General features: G+C 39.3%; 1 protein-coding gene across 2 annotated transcripts in view; it reads right to left on the bottom strand.

The window, feature by feature from the left end:
• SLC39A12 (solute carrier family 39 member 12) overlaps nt 1–13,207 on the bottom strand; it is an 83,977-nt gene that overhangs the window by 33,015 nt on the left and 37,755 nt on the right. Inside the window, exons 7-10 of one of the 2 annotated variants that reach the window (XM_013968564.2) lie at nt 11,770–11,942; nt 6,852–7,004; nt 3,024–3,134; nt 387–453 (exon numbers count right to left, since the gene is read on the bottom strand). In XM_013968564.2, the coding sequence (XP_013824018.2) occupies nt 387–453; nt 3,024–3,134; nt 6,852–7,004; nt 11,770–11,942 (504 nt within the window). The remainder of the gene's footprint in view (nt 1–386; nt 454–3,023; nt 3,135–6,851; nt 7,005–11,769; nt 11,943–13,207) is intronic. The other variant, XM_005687983.3, reaches the window with a different exon arrangement.

The following is a 13,207-nucleotide window of genomic DNA, read 5'->3' as shown; positions in this document are numbered from 1 at the left end:
AGGAGATAGGAGACATAGGTTCAGTCCCTGGGTTGGGAAGATGCCCTGGAGAAGGGCATGGCAACCCACTCCAGTATTCTTGCCTGGAGAATCCCATGGACAGAGGAGCCTGATGGACTACAGTCTACAGGGTCGCAAAGATAAGTAATGAGGGAAAACATTTTTAAAAGATGGAAAAAAGTTGTTATTAATGGTAGTAGTTTTCAAAGGTAGGAATAGAAATGAGCCTTTATTTAAAATTTCATTGTAAAAGTTTTAATAATGAAATACATACCTACCTAATAGGAAATGGATATGGTTTTGACATATTTATTTCAAAGGAGATATAACCTTTCCTTATGGCACTTCCTATGTTTAATGTTCGGATTTTTAAAATTGGTACTCACATTTTCTGTTGGGAGTGTTCAGACTAGGTATAGGGATTTCAGCTGCTTGTGCATCTTCTGGGCCTTTCTATTTTAAATTAAAAAATAAAATAGGAAAGATAAGCAATAGTCATCATTTTATTGAAAAACGAAACATCTTAGAAGTTATATTGATTATCAGAAGACATTTTGATCCTCTGAAGTATATGAGAATTTCTAAATTTCATAGAAAAACATAGAAGGTAGAGCCGAGACTCTGCAAGCACGTTTTTTGCCACTATCACATTTAGATGAAAATAGTACTCTTACATAGATCAGAGTCTTCCATAGAGAGCTAGAGGCTACCTAGATCATCTGTAATTCACTCTTAAATTATGAAAGCCTTTATGAAAGCCAAAAGCTGTAGGAAAAAATGATTCCTGGCTCTTGACCAAAGTTGACCCTGTTCCTGTATGGCAGATCGTGGATCTAGAATTCATCTTCTGATCTTTAAGTGGATTGTGGAGAAGAAGCCCTTGTAAACCCAATATTTCAATTCATTCATTATAGCATAAGATGCTGTTACTGTTGTTTTCCAGTCAGTAAAAAAGAAAATCTTACTCATTAATAAAGGAGATCCACAAACTTACTAAAATAATATATTTGAAAAGGTCTTTCATCCTTGCACATGGCAGGGAAGTGAGATTTTGAAATTGATTTCTAAGAGTTGAGATGATACGATTTCATTTCAGAGACTGACTCATTTTTGATTTCAGGAAAGTCACTTTCTCTCCTTAGGCCTCAGATTCTTATTCTAGCATGTGAAAATAATACTTCATGTCTGCCTGTGGAACATTTTTAGAAGTATACTCACATTACCCAAAACTGTGGAAACTTTGAGACAAATTTCATGTGAGACAAGCATCTTCTTTAAAAAAGTAAAACAGAGAAGGTAAACCTAACATTCAAATGTTAGAATAACAACAGTTATTGGAAAGATGTAATGATAGGCTAATTTTGGAGAAGGATGGCTGAGAAGAGGGGATCTGAAGGATGAAAGGAGGTAGACAGGACTCTTGCCTAAAACTGATGGATCTAGAAACAAAAGAAAAATATGTAGATTTTAAATTACATCATATGAAAAGCCTGATTATAATCAAAAGAGTCTATATTCTAATAAAAGACAGGAGTTCAAATATTTATTCCAGGATTTTTTTTCCCTCAAAAAGCTCTATATTGTCACACTATGTAAAGGAATTTACAGGCAGACATCCTTTGATGATTGGAAGGATTTGTGAGTTCCTCTCCTTCCTTAAAACACAGGAAACTGGACCCATCAAACAATCCTAAAAGTTCATGTTATTTTATCTCTTTTTAGGTTGATCTTACAGCTTAAAGAACAATAGAAATGGTGAAATCTCTTATTAGTGAGATAGCACAGTCAAATTGTTCTAAACTCATTACATTAGCATCAGAATTTTGCTTATTTGCATCTTGGGGCTCTGGACCCTTCATTCACACAGAAAGAATGAGGTTACCATTAAAGTGATTTAAAAACTAATCTCAGGGATTTCCCTGGCTGTCCAGTGGTTAGGACTCAGCACTTTCATTGCTGGGGCCTGGGTTTAATCTCTAGTCAGGGAATTAAGATCCTGCAAGCTGTTCAGTGCAGCCAAAAACAAAGCAAAACAAAAAGTGTGATCTCAACTTGAAGTTATCTTCTTTCAAACCACATGTGACGTATCTAAACACTAAACACAACAAGGCTTTTAAAGCTATTATTTTAAAGCAATGTTTTACGTTCGCATCTCTGAATTGGCTGTAACTCTGCAATCTACTCCCAGACTTGTATTTTGCCCGGTTAATGTCTCAGGAATAGCTTACTTCTCTTCACTCAGGAATCTACCCTTGAACTGTCATGCCCTCATTCAAGATCAGGGTTATGGGAGGCATGTTTTCTAACTGTGATATACTTTCATTTTTTTCCTGGTCCTTTTCTTATGACTTTAAGAACTTGAATGAGAATATTGTTTTGAACTTGACTGGAGGTTGTGTTTTATTAATTAATTTATTTTTAGTTGGAGGATAATTGATTTACAATTTTTTGTTGGTTTCTGTCATACATCAGCATGAATCAGCCATAGGTATACATATGTCTCCTCCCTTTTGTTTTGAGAATCCACATGGAAGACCTCTGTCGTGAAAAACTCAGTGTAACAAAAGGCACTTAACTATGAGACATCTTAGGCAGAATCACTCTCTCCTACATCACAAAATGAATGCCCCCACTCCTAAACCCTCTAATTCCTTGCTCAACATTTATTTGGCCTCATCTAGTCATGACTAAGGGATTACTCAGAATGGAGAAATCTCAAGGTCAGTTGGTTTATGAAAACTTGTAAACAGTGATGAAGGATATGTATATTATGTCAATCTGATCCACATGTGTTTCAAAGAGGTGCAGATAGCAGTGACTTAAATCTACGGAAAATGCATTTACCCCTTGAAAACAGCCTTCAGGTGCTTGACAAAGTTTTCCAAATAGGATTTATCATGATCAAGAATAGGCAAATCAGGAGGGGATTCTACTTATCTAGCCTACTGATTTTCATCTGTTTATCAAGGAATAAAAGAAAGAAGGTGATCAAATGAGAAGAATACTTCAGATCAGTAACCTACCAACTGGATAGTTGAAGCAAATTTGCCTCTGCCTGACTGGTCACTTAATTCAGGGTTGAATGCAAGATGGCGGGAATGTGCCCCATGCCTGTTAACCAATGACACGCCCTGCTGGATGAGGATGGTTTAAAATTAGTGCTGAAGCCAGAAGAACACAGGTGCAGCCTTTGTCAATTCCATGGCTCTATTTAACATTTTGTTTACTGGCCAAGGAGGTAGATGACACAAAAAGATTACTGGGAGAATTTCATCAGGATAAATACTTGCTAAAATGGAGAAGCACAGGACTGTGCCGAATATCATGCATATTATCAGTGCTTGAAAAATGCAACCTCAAAAATTTTAGTCATGATTTACAAAGGTTGAACAGTGGTAGTTTTTATATTGTCACTTTTATTTCCCACAAAATTAAATTACGAGTTCCTTCAGATGGAGAATGATATCCAAAAGGATGATAACTGAAACTGTATTACACCTTATAACTACTAAATGGATATCTCCAGAAAGACTTTCACCAATTAGAGTACATGTAGCTTCTAAAATATTCACGTTCCTTTTTCTTTTTTACACAAGATCATGCATCTTAAAATTACATTCTTAAAACTCATTTTAAGTTCCCTGACAAGTCCAAGAACAATCTGAAAAAAAAAGCATAATTTTTAGATATACAGAATTTACTTCACTCAGTTTCATCTGGTTACATTTCAGATTATTACACATAAGTCAATATATTGGCTTTGTAAATTAATTTTCCAGTCCAAGAATGGTAGTCTCTTGTATGTAAATGGGGATCCTTTAGTATTGTCTTTAGTGCCTGGTTAGATTCAGTTCAGTTCAGTTGCTCAGTTGTGTCCGACTCTCTGCAACCTCATGAACCGCAGCACGCCAGGCCTCCCTGTCCATCACCAACTCCAGGAGTTCACCCAGACTCATATCCATTGAGTCAGTGATGCCATGCAGCCATCTCATTCTCTGTTGTCCCCTTCTCCTCCTACCCCCAATCCCTACCAGCATCAGAGTCTTTTCCAATGAGTCAACTCTTCGCATGAGGTGGCCAAAGTACTGGAGCTTCAGCTTTAGCATCAGTCCTTCCAAAGAAATCCCAGGGTTGATCTCCTTCAGAATGGACTGGTTGGATCTCCTTGCAGTCGAAGGGACTCTCAAGAGTCTTCTCCAACACCACAGCTCAAAAGCATCAATTCTTTGGCGCTCAGCCTTCTTCACAGTCCAACTCTCACATCCATACATGACTACTGGAAAAACCATAGCCTTGACTAGACAGACCTTAGTCGGCAAAGTAATGTCTCTGCTTTTCAATATGCTATCTAGGTTGGTCATAGCTTTCCTTCCAAGAAGTAAGCGTCTTTTAATTTCATGGCTGCAGTCACCATCTGCAGTGATTTTGGAGCCCAAAAACATAAAGTCTGACACTGTTTCCACTGTTTCCCCATCTATTTCCCATGAAGTGATGGGACCAGATGCCATGATCTTCGTTTTCTGAATGTTGAGATTTAAGCCAAGTTTTTCACTCTTCTCTTTCACTTTCATCAAGAGGCTTTTTAGTTCCTCTTCACTTTCTGCCATAAGGGTGGTGTCATCTGCATATCTGAGGTTATTGATATTTCTCCCAGCAATCTTGATTCCAGCTTGTGTTTCTTCCAGTCCAGCGTTTCTCATGATGTACTCTGCATATAAGTTAAATAAGCAGGGTGACAATATACAGCTTTGACATACTCCTTTTCCTATTTGGAACCAGTCTGTTGTTCCATGTCCAGTTCTAACTGTTACTTCCTGACCTGCATACAGATTTCTCAAGAGGCAGGTCAGGTGGTCTGGTTTTCTTATCTCTCTCAGAATTTTCCACAGTTTATTGTGATTCACACAGTCAAAGGCTTTGGCATAGTCAATAAAGCAGAAATAGATGTTTTTCTGGAACTCCCTTGCTTTTTCCATGATCCAGCAGATGTTGGCAATTTGATCTCTGGTTCCTCTGCCTTTTCTAAAACCAGCTTGAACATCAGGAAGTTCACGGTTCACGTACTGTTGAAGCCTGGCTTGGAGAATTTTGAGCATTACTTTACTAGCGTGTGAGATGAGTGCAATTGTGTGGTAGTTTGAGCATTCTTTGGCATTGCCTTTCTTTGGGATTGGAATGAAAACTGACCTTTTCCAGTCCTGTGGCCACTGCTGAGTTTTCCAAATTTGCTGGCATATTGAGTGCAGCACTTTCACAGCATCATCTTTCAGGATTTGAAATAGCTCAACTGGAATTCCATCACCTCCACTAGCTTTGTTCGTAGTGATGTTTTCTAAGGCCCACTTGACCTCACATTCCAGGATGTCTGGCTCTAGATGAGTGATCACACCATCACTCTGCGCCGTTGCAGCCTGAAACTCGGCCACTGCCCCTGACCTCAGACGTGGGGTAGCTCCTCTCGGCTGCGCTCAGTGCGCCTGCCATCGCAGCCGCTTGCACTCAGTGTGCCGGCTGTCGCAGCCACTTGAGCTCAGTCTTAGTTAGATTAGAGCTCCTTCTGTGGAGGTTAAACCTCTAAACTTTTAGAGTAAGGGTTGGGATTGAATCTGCCATTCCTAATTCCTGAATTGTTATAGATAGCACTCTACTTGACCCCATGCCAAAGAACCACTTTGATTCATTAAAACAGAAATTATTTCACAGAATTTCATTTAAAATGTATTGTGAAAAGCTTCAAATATACAGAAAAGCTGAAAGAATTATGACATCAACATTCAGACACTCACTACCTAAATCCTACCATCAACATTTTATACACTTGTTTTATCACCCATCTATTTATCTACTATCCTTTATCCATCCATCCATAAACCTATTTTTGATTCATAAAATAGAAATTTTGAATAAATCTAGGAAAGATAAACAAAAAGTGCTGACTAATGTTTGTCCCAAGACAACCATTTTACAGCTACATGAACAGGTAGAAAGTTAGGAAATAAATAGAAAACCATGAAGACTGCAGAATTGCAGGGCTTTGTAGGGAGTTTATTTTAGTCTCCTGGAGTTTTTTTGAAAGCATTTACCTTTTCAAAACATCCCACAAAACTGTTCACCAATTCTCTTATGGGATCATATATAAGAGCAAGAGGAAACAAAATCTATATAATAGCCACACTGCATCTTACATGTCATCATATATGTAGAAATTGATTAAAAAAAAAACAGGCACCGTAAAAGCAATTACTCAAGCTAAAAAAAAAAAAAAAGAGTTGCCACCATTTCCATTCCTGAATTTCTTGTTTTCATAATTTTAAATGTTATCCCCTAGATGGGGGCATGGCAACCCATTCCAGTATTCTTGCTGGAGAATCCCATGGACAGAGGAGTCTGGCAGGCTACAATCTATAGGGTTGCAAAAAGTTGGACACAACTGAAGTCACTTAGCACACACACAAGATAGAAAGTGATGTGTGGTTTTATGAATTTTCAAAATTTTTGTTTGCTTTTTGTTTTGAGTTAGGTAAAGGTACCCAAAACACAGATTCATAGCCAGACCTTTAAACCCCCTCTCTCAAATATGAAATAGTCTATTTCTAAATTAGCCATCAAGGCCAAAAAACAGGTTATAACAAGTATAGTAATGGGCCAGAAACAGATGTTTGAAAAATTAATAATCGTGCTTACAGGGATGCTGTCTGTCAGAATGATCTGTGCATTCTAGAAATCAGAGCCTCACCCCTTAAACAGACAATCTCATGAAGATGCCAATTACTTTTGAACAAGTAGCTCTGAAATAAAAGACAAATATCATGAAGCTCTAAAGCAAAAGATAAATAAAATTTAAAATATACCTTGGCACTTGGTGATACAAGAAGAATAAAACATTTTTCTATTAAGAAAAATCCATGGATGCCTCCAATTAATCCCAACAGTTTCCAAATATGCCCTTTGTTTTCATAGAAATGTCCAAACTCTGAGGTTTCCTGTATATGTAAACCAAGAATCTAAAAAGAAGAAACAGACATAAATTTTGGTGACCTAAACGTAAATGGGTAGATCCATTGTTGAATACATTCAATTTCCATTTTGGGGAAGCCCATGACAATACCTGAAATCATTCACAGCCAGTTTACTTCTAAACATATGAATCCTTCCACTATATGATTTACTCAGGGTCAAATAAGATGTGAGAAAAGAAAACAGAGCTTTGAATAACCTCTGCCAAAGAGTAGACTAAAGCCTAAGCTTATCTCAGCAAGTGCAGCTTAAATGTTCATACATTCTCAGTCCTTTAGCTGAATGTTTTTCAGTTCAATCTGTCCCTATTTACACAACAATGCCCTATAACAAATCAATGTCTTCTAATATCCAGAACAAATATAAAGATACATTTCATCCAGGGTTTATTCTCCCCATGCCTCACAGCAATTAAAGCTGTTAATCAATGTTCAAATAAGTAAGAAATCCACCTGAAAGATTTTTTCCATTGAGTATGCCCGGCAATATTGTCAGCTCCTTGGGACATAAAAGGATACCAGAAAAACATTAGGAATTTTCCTTGAGTTAACTCATCCCATTGGTTGACTCATCCCATTGGTTGACCTCATGACTTCTTGTGAGCAAGTAAATTATAATGTATCATATTCCCTTCATAGGAGAGGACAGTTTGGGAAAAAATTCAGTGGTCTCCACATTTAAGATGTTACTGATCATTAAATTTTACAAAGAATTTATCTGTGTATACGTTCATAGCAATGTATATAGATATTTATGTATGTATACATGTAGGTACATATGTGTACATGTGTGAGTATATGTATAGAACTCCGTGTACACATTGAGTGTATGGACATCACTAAAAACAAACACATACTAGCCCACTTTTTTTTAAAAGAAATTTTTTTAATGTGGACCATTTTTAAAATTTTTATTGAGTTTGTTACAATATTGCTTCTGTTTTATGTTTTGTTTTTTTGCCCATGAGGCATGTGGGATCTTAGCTTGCCAACTAGGGATCAAACCCTCACCCCCTGCACTGGATGGTGAAGTCTTAACCACTGGACTGCCAGAGAAGTTTCCACATTTTCTTTTGGTAAAGACATTGAAGGACACTCCCCCAATATTTGTGATTACCATTATTTCACAAAACAAGGACCCTGTAATGTCACAAAAGAAACAGGAAAACCTCATAATTTCAGAATAAAATGTAGTTCTTAAAGTAGAATCAACATAGCTAGTTAAAAGAGGAAATGATGCCAATGGGATTTTTCTCATTTCTATGCAGAGCTTTAAACACTTGCCTTGGATCACGTTCAGGAACCACTGATTTTTCTAGCTTTCTGCCACACTGGTACTGTGTCTGTCTTCCTCTTCTCGATAACTTCTGTCCTCTCTTTCTTCAAGTAAAGCAACTGCCTTCTCAGCTACGTTTTCCTCTGTAATATATCTCCATAGGCCAGTTGACTGTCCCACCCAACCCACATCCAACCCTCCTGCCTTGGGCTCTGGGCTTTCCCACCGAGGGAGACCAGGGAAGTCTTAAGATCCTTTTGCTACTTCCCAGGATCCTGGGCTGTGAAGAGCTCTGCACCCACTACAGTGACATAGAAACAGGCTTTGGACACTGCCTCAAGCAAATAAACCCTGAAATATTTCCAGAAAATTAGATTACCAGGGAGATTAAAACTAATAATGGTTTGTTTCATATCTACAATGCTCACTTTGCAATTTTCAGAACATCTAATAATTTTTGAGCCTGTAACCAACAAGAGGGACCCTGGAGGAAAATGCCAGAGGCTTATGGAAAGTTTTAAGATCTCAGGTTTTGTGAGAGGAGGGGGAATCATTTGCTCATCATGATCCATCATAAGAGATCTCAGAAGGAATAGATAACCTCATCTGAAGACCCTTTTCCCTGAACTCTTGCATCTCAGGTCCTAACCCTTCCATTCGGAGAAGGCAATGGCACCCCACTCCAGTACTCTTGCCTGGAAAATCCCGTGGATGGAGGAGCCTGGTAGGCTGAAGTCCATGGGGTCGCTAAGATTCGGGCATGACTGAGCGACTTTGCTTTTCACTTTCATGCATTGGAGAAGGAAATGGCAACCCACTCCAGTGTTCTTGCCTGGAGAATCCCAGAGACGGGGAAGTCTGTGGGCGGCCGTCTATGGGGCCACACAGAGCTGGACACGACTGAAGTGACTTAGCAGCAGCAGCAGCAACCCTTCCATTTCTGACAAATAAAGAGCCTCCAGAGACTTCAACAAAGAGCCAGCTGCTGGAGATTGCCTGTTTCTTAAAGGAAATCTATGGCTCAGGGGTGAAGAATCCACCTGTCAATGCAGGAGACATGGGCTTGATCTCTGGGTTGGGATTATATCCTGGAGAAGGACATGGTAACCCACTTCAGTATTCTTGTCTGGGAAATCCCAAGGACAGAGGACCTGGTAGGCTACAGTCCATGGGGTTACAAAAGAGTTGGACACAACCTAGTGACTAAACAAACAACAAAAACAGACACTAATAGTTGGGCAAGAAAGAGAAATTCATTTTGATGGTTCAAATGAAGACGGTTTTAATGATGGTGCCATGACAGGGGTGTGGGCAGGGTCAAGGGTATGAATGAGGAATAATGAGACACCCCAGAGACTAGCAACCCCAGGAAACCATTACCACACTGAAGGCTGAAAGGGCAAAGGGCAAAGCTTGGAAATACTGTTACTGAACTTTAATGGAGATGGAGCTAGGGACCCATGGGAGCTGTAATATTGCAGGTAATGAGCTGCTTCTAGAGACAGTGTCAGAAGGAGGGAGCAAGGAAGAAATACCCCTGCCATTTTCTCCTCCTACCTTGGCCTTTCTGTGGTGTCCCCACTGGGTGAACCCAAATGACAATCCAGACTGCAGGGAGCTGAGGGGATACTGTCTTCTGGGGAAGAACACACAGCGGAGAAGGGCAGAGAATGGATCTGATGAGGCTGGGGGCCAGCAGAGAAAAACTAGTATATCTTATAGCCCATTCATTTTTATTTACAGATACTCACCCTCCCTGAATTTTCCTTAATAGTGATAGGGACAGAATAAAGGGGTAATGTAGGTGATTATATAGTTGATTATACTACAGGGGATTGAAAGTAGAAAAATATATGGGAGACCCTTAGAAGTTAATGATTACTCAAGAGAGCAGGTTTGCTTAACCACAAAACCGAGCAGACTTGTTTAGCAACAAAAGCATGCAACAGAAGCACAGGACATGCCCCCCAAACAATAAAACAATGGTGGCACGAGACCCACATGCTGCTCGATGAGCTCAAAAAATTAACGATCCCTAGGACAAAAATCAGTAATTTATGGACTTAGCTTGAGCACGTAGGGACAAGAAAACTCTCCTGCCCAAGCTGGACGAGGAGCTGATGATGGAAGCAAGACGTCTACTCAAGGAAATGTTCTTCTCCCCCTCCCCCTCATCCTTTGATTATAAAACCATAGCCCAGTAATTTCTCAGGGCGTGGCACCCCCTTGGAAGCCTCACAAGTGTGCTACTCTAATAAATCACGTCTTATCTATCACTTTGCCTCTCACTGAATTCTCTTCTGCACTGAGACATAGAGGACTGTGGTACCAAAGCTCTTTGGAGCTCCAGAAATGACACCCAATGGTTTCAATAGGAATTTGTATCTGAGCACTTGTTTTTTAATTTTAAAATTAAGAACAGCTTGGTGAATCGAATGACTGATCATCTCTTTCCTCCTGCAAGAGCTTTGGGGAAATAGCAGTGATTTCCAAGGGAAACACTTGCCACTGTATCTATGCATTCAGGTCGTTGTGAAATTCGTCATCAGTTCCATTCAGTTCAGTCACTCAGTCGTGTCCGACTCTTGGTGACTCCATGAATCGCAGCATGCCAGGCCTCTCTGTCCATCACCAACTCCCAGAGTTCACTCAGACTCACGTTCATCGAGTCAGTGATGCCATCCAGCTATCTCATCCTCTGTCGTCCCCTTCTCCTCCTGCCCCCAATCTCTCCCAGCATCAGAGTCTTTTCCAATGAGTCAACTCTTCGCATGAGGTGGCCAAAGTACTGGAGTTTCAACTTCAGCATCATTCCCTCCAAAGAAATCCCAGGGCTGATCTCCTTCAGAATGGACTGGTTGGATCTCCTTGCAGTCCAAGGGACTCTCAAGAGTCTTCTCCAACACTACAGTTCAAAAGCATCAGTTCTTCGGCGCTCAGCCTTCTTCACAGTCCAACTCTCACATTTATACATGACCACTGGAAAAACCATAGCCTTGACTAGATGGACCCTTGTTGGCAAAGTAATGTCTCATGCTATCTAGGTTGGTCATAACGTTTCTTCCAAGGAGTAAGCGTCTTTTAATTTCATGGCTGCAATCACCATCTGCAGTGATTTTGGAGCCCCCCAAAATAAAGTCTGACACTGTTTCCACTGTTTCCCCATCTATTTCCCATGAAGTGATGGGACCAGATGTCATGATCTTCATTTTCTGAATGTTAAGCTTTAAGCCAACTTTTTCACTCTCCACTTTCACTTTCATCAAGAGGCTTTTTAGTTCCTCTTCACTTTCTGCCATAAGGGTGGTGTCATCTGCATATCTGAGGTTATTGATATTTCTCCCGGCAATCTTGACTCCAGTTTGTGCTTCTTCCAGCCCAGTATTTCTCATAATGTACTCTTCATAAACACCTACAATGGCTAAACATAAATTGAAACTAGAAACAGTCCAGATGAAATGGAAAATAGCAGCTTACCTGAGGGATGAGATGGAGCAGAGCATCCCCAGAAAGTGTCCCAACAGCCAGGCCCACAAACAGCTGTAAAATGAGCCTGTAGTTCTCCTCGCAGCTGTGGAAAAGGATCAGTGTTGTCCCAAGCATGGAGCCCAGCGTAAGCAGCGTCACCGCCACAGTGCTGTAGCCATATTCTGAGTTAAAAAGAAATTGCAAAACCAGTCAGAGGCCCCTGTGAGTGCTTCTGCCAGTGAACATGGTAAAAGAATCCATCCTATACTACAATAGCTAGGGATACAAAATTGTTTTGTGAGTGCTATATTTTATTTAAGGTTTTAATTTGTAAGGAAAAGAATGAAAAGATTTTTACTAATTTACTCCATTGTTTTGAAGTTACCCTGATTTCCCCTTGTTAAAAAATTAATCACTGTAGCAAGGAGCTAGCTTACCTCCTACCCTCAAAGAAAATAATTTCTCTTGCTTTAAACTACAACCTTGGGACTTCCCTGGGGGTCCAATGGTTGAGAATCCGCCATCCAGTACAGGGGACGTGGGTTTGATTGCACAAGCCACAGGGCAACTAGATAAGACAGCAAACTATGACTGCTGAGCCCCATGCACTCTAGAGCCCATGGACTGCAACTAGAGCAGCCCCCTCATTTGCAACTAGAGAAGATTCTACACTCTACAGTGAAGACCCAGTGCAGACAAAAAAATTAAAACTAAAAAACAAACTACAACCTTCACAGACAGACAGTGGTAATATTTGTCATCTAACCACATTTAAACCTTTCAAAGGCAAGAAGCAATGGGACAGAAAGAGCATACATTCTGGGCCACTGTAGATCTGTATTTGTGGACAAAATGAGTACTTTCTTCCAAAAGGTCTCAAAATTATTTGTAATATCAGAAGTTTTTACTATTCTCTGTGACTAAAATGAGTGACTGCATTTGTAAAAACTAATCAATGAATGAATAAAGGGTGATAATATAAATTTGGACAGCCAAACTTTTCAATTATTACAGGAATTTTTCTGACCCCTAAAATATATTCCATATTTCTAAGATTCTACATTTTTAAAAACATTCAGAAAGTACAATTTTTCACAATTATTCCAATAGGCACAAACATGTGGACAGAGAGAAGAAATAAAAGAGTAAAGGAAGAAAGGAAAGAGAAAGATTAAAACAGAAAAAAATGGCTTTCAGAGTCAAGTGTACATTATTTGGGTATAAACCATATTCAAACACCATTTTCCACTGGTTATAGATATTCAGGGCAAATACTTTGTTTCAACTTATTTAGAAATTACTAACTTGTTTGTAAACAATGAAGACAGGTCATTACCACATTAAAGTATCATTTCCTTTTATAACTACAAATAAGTGGCAAATTAAATTGAACAATTCAGTTATCATACTACTTAAAGCCCACTGAATATTTTAAGAAACTACTCTC

Source organism: Capra hircus, chromosome 13 (genome assembly GCF_001704415.2).
Source record: "Capra hircus breed San Clemente chromosome 13, ASM170441v1, whole genome shotgun sequence".
In the NCBI taxonomy this organism is placed as follows: domain Eukaryota; kingdom Metazoa; phylum Chordata; class Mammalia; order Artiodactyla; family Bovidae; genus Capra; species Capra hircus.
Note: the sequence above shows the minus strand (reverse complement) of the source record. Positions and strands in the feature narration are given on the sequence as shown.